We start from the raw sequence: 9825 nt of genomic DNA, 5'->3' as shown, positions 1-9825 counted from the left end.
TAACAAAATCAAACACTCCTGATAACTTCAGTGTTAGGGCTACTGTGCTGTATAGACTGAATAGGTGGATAGGTGAATAGCTCTTTTAAACTACGTAAGGTACAATAAGGTACATATTAGTAGGTGTTTAATAATAATTCATACTGGATACTTGAACATTCATAGTGAATAATGAATAATTCCTATTATATACTGAATAATTCATAGTGGATAACAAATAATTTCAAGTAGGTACTGAATAATTTTAAGTAGATACTAAATAATTCATAGTGAGTACTAACACATTCACAGTGAATAATGAATCATTCCTAATAGATTTGAAGACAGTCATATTGGATACTTAAACAACTTAAATTCATAATAGATACCAAATAATTCATACTGGATACTTGAACATCCATAGTGGATAACATATATGTCCTAGTAGATACTAAATAATCCATAGTGGATACTAAAACGTTCATAGTGAATAACAAATATTTTCTAGTAGATATTGAATAAAACATAGTGGATACCGAATCATTCATGATGGATACTTCATTCTTAGTGGATACTAAAACATTCATAGTAAATAATTAATAATTTCTAGTAGATACTGAATAATACATAGCGGATACTAAATAATTAATAACACAATCATAGTGGATAACAAATATGTCCAAGAAGATAAATAATTCATAGTGAATACTGAATAATTCATAGTGGATACTGAATAGGTCATAGAGAATAACAAAAAAGTCCTAGTAGATACTAAATCATTTATAGTGGATACTAAACAATTCATAATGGATATTTAAACATTCATAGTGGATACTAAATAATGTACTGCACAGACAAAATAATGTTAATACATAACAGGTCTTAAAATGAAATCTCAAAAATGAGTCTCGGGTGGAAGGAGTCAAACACCATTACACCTAAACCACCAATCACTTGCTTAGTGAGCAGGCCAGCAGGATCATCCCCGCCCCCCACCCTCCTACCACTTAAGTGCACATCCTATGAAAAAGAAGTAAAGACGACAGACAATCTGTAAATACCACATTTCGGTTCAATGGACCTCTGTAAAAGCAAACCAAACTTCACTAGTCACAGTGATTTAGTGTGTAACATCAAAAAGAGGGCGAGGAATGTTTCCATTGGGTGGCTTTAGACAACAGAAAACAGCAACTAGAGCAACAAACACTAACACACGCAATACAGTGTCCCAGATACACACCACTGGTTTGTTTGTTTGTTTAGGCAGAGCTTGTTGAGGAACATTTACAGAGGCAACGAGTACTAATGTCCTGTTTGACTTATTTGTTGCATTATAAACATCCATTACATTCTTGCTGCTTTTCATCACAAGATAAACCAAGCATCTTACCAACATCAGTACCATCGTACGCCTACATTTCAACATGTAACATCTGCCCATACTTTGCTGCCTATGGGAAATACAGATGTTTAAAAGGTACAATTCAGTTAAAACTCTACTGAACATGACGGATCACTGACCTCAGATGCAGTCAATCGGTCAAGACATGTGTGATACATGAAGTGTGCTTCTTTACTTTACAGTAGGATATGCTAAGCTAGTACTGCTAATAGACACTTGACTTGGTCTGTCACCAGTCCCACCTCGGTAAATACACCACAAGCTTATTTTATCTGCTTTTAAAGTAAAAGGTTGTTCAAAAAAGAAAATCTTAAAACTGCGGCCCCACAGAGTTTACACTATATGGACAAAAGTATTTGGACACCTGCTTATTCATTGTTTCTTCCAAAATCCAAAAAGAAGATTTATCCTGCTTCTGTTGGAGGAACTGTCTCTACTGTCCAGGGCAGAAGGTTTTCTACTAGATTTTGGAGGAGCATTGCTGTGAGGATTTGATTGCATTTAACAACAAGAGTGTTAGTGAGGTCATCCCCAAACTTCCCCATTCATCCCAAAAGTCCTGGATGGCGCACTAACCATCATTCCAGATAATTTACAGTTCTACTGCTCCACAGCTCAATGCCAGGACCTCTTATACCCCTTTAGCGCACGCCTGGCCTGGCATTTAACATGGTGCTATCTTTTGGCAATACGTCTCAACAACAATGGGTGCAACTTAAAAGTAGCTGAATGCATTCATTAGAAGGGGTGTCCACAAACATTTGGACATAATGTATTGTACTGTTTATAGTGTTCTAAACCACACCCATTTGTCTGCACAAAACAAATGAAGATCTGGATGCGTTATGATCGGGTTAAGAGCTATGTTTCAGCTTGTATTTACAGAGATGAGATTGGTGACAGTCCAAGTCCATTCTTTGTTAGCAACATTAGCCTAGCATCTTCCATTCTGAATTAAAGAAACACGTCAAATTTCAGGCATGTCCTGCCTGACTGACTGCGTTTAGGGCCAGTGGTACATCACGTTCACTGAACATAAAACACTCGGGTTACTGCTGCTTTTTACTTCTTCGGTCAGATGATTTATGAACTTAATTAACAGTATTTAAAGCCAGACATGACACAACCCATTCAAACTGGAGAGATAAATCCTTCATAAAGTGTTTTCCCTGGAAATATGCAACACTGGAGCCACAGTTTTAACTTTTTCACAAATGAAAATCTTAAAAGTTTCCGTCATTTTAATTTAGGAAGCCCAACTTGTCTTAGTTGAGCGATGTGAGACCAATAACTTTGGTGTAAAATCAAAAGTATACATTAGCACAGACACATGCTGTGCTAATACTGCTAATAGATTCACTATTAATGTGTTATTCATATCAAAACATATCTTTAAAAAAAATAAAAATACATATACATTTATAAACAACAGTCTTCTACGAAGTTTAAGGCACAAAGAGCTGCCTTTCGCATTTACTTGAGAGTAACATGAGCATCGTGCAGTTTAGCTTCTATTAGGTCTATGAGCTGGAGATTCCCTTATGAAGACTCACTAAGTATTATTACATGTATCTTTACTATCTTAATACTCATGTCTGAGAATTTAGTGCATACATAAGATTACCGAGGGGTCTTTTCGTACTCTTTTTTGGTCATTTCTTTGGTTTCTGACTGGATTTCTTGTTTGGTTTGGCATGCAGTCCCAAGGCTGATACTATAGATTAAATCTGGGTTACGTTCCAATAACAATGAATATACTTTCGGGTGGATAAAGCTGTTAGCGCTGTGTTGATATGAAGATTTTGTTATTCATAAAATAGGTTATTTAAGGTATTTACAAGATGTTGTAAAGATTGAGCATTTTCTGAGAAATACTGAGACAGTATGTTCATTTGACAGTATGTTCATCAGTTGTTCATACTGGTGATCCTGGGGCTTCAATGTCCCTCACTAGCTTCAGCTTTGATGATTTTGGAGACTGCAAAATGAGAAAACTGTCAACTTTTTTTTGTTGTTAAAATTTCCCCTTTTTCCTCTAGTTCAGTACTGTCAATTAACCCACCCGTTAATAACTCCCCCTAGCACTAACCATGCAAGTAGAGTTAGGACTTAACACGTCTCCTCCGATACATGTGAACCCAGCCACCGCCTCTTTTGGAAAGGCTTGGAGGAAAGCAGCGGGTCCCCAGCTCCACCATATCAGCTAACAGATGCCTGTGCCACCTGGAGAGAGCAAATTCTGCTCTCTCAGGCTCTGGCCACTGATGGCAAAGCAGCATGGCTTGGGATTCGAACTTGCGACCCCCGGGACATAGTGGTAGTGCATGCACCGCTGAGCCACTCAGAGCTCGGAGCCAGGGTTATTCCTCAGATGGCGTATATCTGTTTTTCTGAAATGACTAGCGCCCCCTGGTGGTCGACAGGGAACTGAGTAAAGTGCTGCAGGTTCAGTTTGTTTTGTTTATATTTACCGCTGCATAAAATAAGCTGCTCATCCACCCGGAAGTACTGCTAACCTGTATGGAAGGAAGGCCAATACACACTTAAAAGTAAAGGCTGCATAAAATTTAGGATTTTTTTCACCTATCGAAAAAGTTTTTAAAAATGTAAACTTAAAATGCTAAATTAATAATAACTTTCGGGAACTTCAGTTTAACAGAAAGGTTTGATAGCAATTAAATGCCTTTCTTAGAACTGTACGTCCAAGCCAAACTTTCTTTTCAAGAGCTTAGAAAGGCTCTGATATCCTTCAGCACAGTGTCGGGTAAAAAAAATAAACTGTTGGATTTGTCTAGTACACTTTTAAAAATAAAAGGTGCTACAAGGGGTTCTTTGAATTGTGGCCAATGAAGACCCAATTTATGGTTCCACAAAGAACTGTAAAGAAATGTGAGACTGAAGAATATGATACATGCACTTCACATTCATAAGTCTTTACGGAACCAAAAATGGTTCTTCTACGTCATCACTCAAAGAACCCTTTCTAGGACCTGTAGTATCGGCTCACAGTGTTCTCATGAATATTTTTTTTAACACTGCTTGAAATTGCCAGCCGTCTTTCATGATGAATGAACCAAAAGAAAAGGTCTAAAAATACTAGGATTTACATCTCGTTACATTGATGTACTTTAAAGTTAAGAACATTTCGCCGGTTTGGAGATACAAGGTATTCTCACAACCGCTACAACATACTGTATATAAAAAGCGTATTGGTCAAATGTGCAAAGAATATTCAGTATTGGACTCCTCTCCCTCTACCCACTCTTCTCTGTCCAGTCCCATTGCTCCAGTTAAAGGCTGCCTCTCTTCCTCCTCGTGCTCCACAGGGAGGTACTGGATGGGCTGTGAAGGGCATTTGATACTGAAGCCCAAGGCCAGGAAGGAGAAGACGAGTCCTAACATCTCGATGTAAAAGCTCTCTCCGGGTGTGGCATGGAGTCCACTGGCCCGGACTGAGGGGACCTGTACAGGCCGAGCCCAGAGCAAGGCCAGTCTACCTTTCTGCAAATTCTGTTGGATCACATAGAGGCAGGCGCCACAGACCCCTAGGACCACCATACACAGCAATGCTGAGGAGAGAGGGAGGGAGGAACATAAGGATAATCATAATACAGCTCAACTCTACATATGCCCATCATTCATAACATTAGTACCACTGACAGGTAAAGGGAAATTTCCAAACCCCCAAAACTGTTACATCACAGTCGTACTCGTTATATAACCCCGCCCACTGGCGGTAGAATACAGACGGGACGACCGGAGGAACTAAATGCTAAAGATAAACGCTAACCCTACCAAAGCCTACTGCAATCTCTCTAGCTTGTTAACCTCACACTGTGCCGGCCGGACACCGAGAGGACAGCTACACTATCCAGTAAGAAATAGCTGGGAATAATTACAAACACTGAGGCTTTCATTTTGTCATTAAGGGGCATTAAGTGCAGAATGATTGGGAATCTGAAGAATTTCTGAATGCACTGTAGGTCACATTAAAACATCTGATTTGTTGGGAAAATAGGATTTGGACCCCTTTACCTGCCTAAAAATACTCAAGAAATGCATCCTATGATTTTTAAGCATTAAAAGAAGAGGGTTCACCTGTGGAAAAATGAAGCGAGGCTACCAGCCTGGAATGGGTGAACCCAACACCCAGGAAGTCCATGAGAAAAGAGGAGCTGGAGAGCAGCACAGCCCCATAACAGACAGCAGCCAGTGTGTAGAGCAGCCACATACCCCAGCCATTCACTCCACCCAGAGGACCTACAACAACAAGAAAGGCCAGCATCACTCCTATGACTTCTTGTTTTAACATCAAAGCAGAACACTTAAGAACACCCAGGCAATATTTTCAACATAATAATAATAATGATAATAATAATAGTAGTGTGGCCCTCAGTCTAATATGAGCAGCAAAGTTCAGAGGGCCAGTTATTATCAGCGTTAAAATACACAGAGAATAGGTGACTCCTGAGTAGCGCAACCATCTAAGCAAGTCGGATCCCTGGTGAACCCATTGCCATCCATGGCCCGGAGTCCCAGTGAGCATAACTAACCTCCCTCACAGCGCTAGGCAAGTCAGGCACTGAGAAATCCTGAATTGTCCTTGTGCACACATCTACATACAAGCTACATACACGCTCTAAGCAAAGCTCCTACCAGTGTCTGTGAGGTTCTGTGCAGCATGCAGCGTGAAGGCCACTCCATAAATTAGCTGCTTGCTCGAACCCGTGCCATTCGACACCTGAATCCAGTTGGGATCTGCGATGGAGGTGCAGAGGGCCACCAGGGTGAAGCACTGGCACACAGCAGCGGGAGACATACTCAGGGTCATGGCTGGGTGTAGGAGAAGGCCCAGGCTGCGGAACAACAGCACAATGATTAAAAGCTGATTATAGTCAGATTTATGATTCTTGTAATATATATTTTTATTGTTTTAAACTAAACAGAGAGACATGCAGAACAAATAAGAAAATATACACAACTTTAAATTTGGCAAGACATGGCTTGGCTCAATAGATTCAGACCATTGTTCAATAAAGGGTATGCGTTGACATCACGTTGCCGCCTATACACGCCCGCTTTAGTCGGACTGAGTGGCGAACCATTCATCAGCACAGCTTTAGCGTTAATTAGAGAAATTACAAGCAAATTACCAAAGAACCAGTGCTCCATGGACATCGATGTGTAGCCAGAAACATCCAGCTAACTGAGGCTCACATCACACCTGTTTAGAGGATAAAACCTCATATCTGAGGGACTGGTCTTTTTCAGGCTCATTCAGTAGACTGGCTCATCCAGGTTTGCCTGCTTTTCCTTTTAATAGACCTTAGCATGTTGCTAAATTCGCAACTACAGTGGGCTTGTTTTTTCCCCCACCTGTTTTCAGAGTGCAACTTCACCACTCAATGAGCTCACACATTTCGGTGCCTGGATTCCAGCTGTTTCTGTGAAATGTAGCAAATCCACTATTTTCTCTTCTGTTAAATGAAGCTCTGAATTCCTGCTGAATCTTTTTGTACAGCCAATCCCACAGCAGCTCTTTCTCGTTTTTGTGTTATAGTAACATTCAAGCTGAATGCTAAATGCTGTCGCTCAGGTGGTCATTTTGCTAGTTAGTGAGCGTGGCCACAGTGACTCCCACCACCTATGATATAACGTGCATAATCTCTACAGTGGCTGCCCTTTAGTGATTTAGTCTGGCAGTGGCTCGCTCTAGCATAACAACTTCCAAAAAAAAAAAAAAAACAAGCACATTTTGTACACATTTTAAGAGTACACAGGTCTCGACCCTAACTTTTCACAAATATTAATGTTAATAGCAGAATCATCTCCAAGCAAAAACAGAGCTGGGGAAAGAGAAAGGTCCTGACCCTTTACTTTAGGACTATAATAGACATTGGTTTGTTTCATGATGATGGCATGCTCTAAATATCTTAAATTACTAGTTTTACTTGTCAGAATAACTCTGTAGATATCCAGAATTATAATTTTTACTAGAAAAGAAAGTAATTGTACAAATTTTTATTAGATTTGAACAGTAAGCATGTAATAATAGATAAGACTAGTCAGAATTACTAGGATATGCTGTCCTGGTTATAGGACTAGACAGAATGACTTAGATGACAGAGATATGTAGAACTAATACTAATTCCTGCATTACAGAGATCATATTGTTTACTAGTAAATATTGAGTTCTTGTATTAGTTGTGGCATTTTAGGCTAAAATGGCTTGACATATACCATAGATTCCAGTATGCGTAGTATGAGTAGTATGAGTAGTTGGTGTGGTGCAACAGATAATACCACTACCTCGCACCACGTGGGAGACTGGGGTTTGATTCCTGGTCTGTGTGACTATACTGAGTCCTGGGGCAAGACTTCTAACACTACATTGGCCCGCCTCTGTAATACGAGTAACCTTGTAGGTCACTCAGCATAATGCATCAATGTAAATGCAATGCAGGGGAAATATCATCAGTAATTTAGGAACACTGACCAACTTATACTTTTATTACATCGTGTAATAAGTCCTGACTAAGATTACTAAGATGACGTGCAGCACATTTTGAAGAGAGATCACTTTACTAAGTATGACAATAATTGGATTGCTGATGGATTTTGTCTGCAAGTCCAAAATATTACGACACACTCTACCATTTTGCACACCACTAATACGAAGGGCTTAGGAGAGAGCTGCTTGGGCGGAGGGGGTTGTAGTAGCATACTGATCCATGTAGTCAACTCTATGGATGAAAATTTCTGAATTAACTCACATGATAAAACTATGGGGCAGTGGTGGCTCAGCGGTTAGAGCGCCGGGATATCGATAACAGGGTTGTGGGTTCGATTCCCGGGCTCGGCAAGCTGCCACTGTTGGGCCCTTGAGCAAGGCCCTTTACCCTCTCTGCTCCCCGGGCGCTGGAGTTGGCTGCCCACCGCTCTGGGTGTGTGTGTGTACTCACTGCCCCTAGTTCACTAGTGTGTGTGTGTGTGTGTGTGAGTGTGTGTTCACTACCACAGATGGGTTAAATGCGGAGGACACATTTCGCTGTACAGTGTACACTGTACAGTGACAAATACGTGCACCTTTACCTTTACCTTTACCTTTAACAGGAAGAATCTGAACATGTCCTACACGGTATGAACTGCTGTCTATTATAAATTCATACAGTATATTAAAATGTAAAACTTGCCTCTACATGAACACAGGAACCAAACCCATGACCTCCACTCAGAGAATCCCAGATCTTTCTAGCATAACTGGACAGGGGCTAAAGGGACATAGTGACCTATTAAGAAATTAATATCACAGGAAAAACACCCGGTATGTTGGAAATTAGAGGCAGTAGAGGCAGTATCTACACATACTTCACTTTCAGCTAGCTAAATGTGTTACTGTTTGCACCCCAAACTTGATTTTGGCACAAGTGTGGATAGCAGGTGCTTCATTCAGCCCTAGTGCACTATGTAGGGAGCTGGGAGCCGGAAGCCATTTGGGACACAGCCTGTGTGCTGCTCGTTTCCCGGAAGGCAGGTCGATTAAGACCAATAACACATGGCACCGGACCTCAAATTCAACAGTTTAAAAACAGTAAATTATCTAAAATAGTGTAGCTGCATTAATAACAGTGGTATTAAAGCTCGCAGCACCACAACAACAACAAAAACCGTAAATCACGTGACCAGACAAAGTGAGCCAATACAGACACGGTCACGACTGTAGATTTCAGCTGGTTATTGTAGCTCGATCTCACCGGGACAGTCTTGAAGTCAAACCCGGCTTCTTTATGCTCACATCCCCGGAGAAATCGCACGACTTCGCTGAACGCTGCAGGACTGGATGATAATAATAATAATCCACATCGGCAGCAGCGAGGTAGCGCGAGCTAGTGTACGGTCACCTGACCGGCTGCTCGACGGGAGGTCAGCCAGCCAGCCAGCGGGCTATAAACGGGGCTGCACTTCAGTCTGCGCCGTGTAGAAGCTAGAATGGGAAATAAAACTTAGTCGCCTTCGTAATAAAAGCGCATTAAAAACTAGACAAGCGCTCAGACACGCCGGACACGGTTTTCACTACAGCGTGGCAGCGCAGCGCAGCACAGCGCCCCCGTGTGGCTGGACTCCGAACTTCAGCAGCATTAAAAAAGGCTACCCCTGGAACCAGCATCAGCATCAGCATCAGCATTGTTAGACTTTATAACTATATCAGCTGATTTTTTATTTTCTGTGTGAATATTATTTCTCCCTGTTGTCCACTTTTGACATTTGTGTGATTTTATGTACCAAAAAAAAAAAAAAAATTATTATTTCACATTATTATACAAGCAGCAACTTACTAATCTTACACAGTAGTAGCAATATGGCTTTAAAAAAAAAAAAAATTATTATTTCACATTATTATACAAGCAGCAACTTACTAATCTTACACAGTAGTAGCAATATGG

General features: G+C 40.7%; 1 protein-coding gene across 1 annotated transcript; it reads right to left on the bottom strand.

Moving 5' to 3' along the window:
* Positions 1–974: 974 nt before the first annotated feature.
* Positions 975–9496, bottom strand: LOC140576371 (transmembrane protein 127). Its single transcript, XM_072696006.1, has 4 exons — positions 9136–9496; positions 6038–6237; positions 5480–5641; positions 975–4950 (listed from the first exon to the last, which is right to left on the bottom strand). The coding sequence occupies exons 2-4, from the start codon at positions 6210–6212 to the stop codon at positions 4595–4597; spliced, it is 693 nt and encodes a 230-aa protein (XP_072552107.1). The 5' UTR covers positions 6213–6237; positions 9136–9496; the 3' UTR covers positions 975–4594.
* Positions 9497–9825: the final 329 nt, after the last annotated feature.

Source organism: Salminus brasiliensis, chromosome 1, assembly GCF_030463535.1.
Source record: "Salminus brasiliensis chromosome 1, fSalBra1.hap2, whole genome shotgun sequence".
Taxonomy (NCBI): Eukaryota; Metazoa; Chordata; class Actinopteri; order Characiformes; family Bryconidae; genus Salminus; species Salminus brasiliensis.
Note: the sequence above shows the minus strand (reverse complement) of the source record. Positions and strands in the feature narration are given on the sequence as shown.

Excerpts from the sequence above, each read along its gene's own strand:
- LOC140576371 (XM_072696006.1), bottom strand. The coding sequence starts at position 6,212 with ATGACCCTGAGTATGTCTCCCGCTGCTGTGTGCCAGTGCTTCACCCTG. Across the intron at positions 5,642-6,037 it reads ACAGAACCTCACAGACACTG|GTCCTCTGGGTGGAGTGAAT; the intron begins GTAGGAGCTTTG and ends TTGTTGTTGTAG. Across the intron at positions 4,951-5,479 it reads CTCGCTTCATTTTTCCACAG|CATTGCTGTGTATGGTGGTC; the intron begins GTGAACCCTCTT and ends CTCTCTCCTCAG.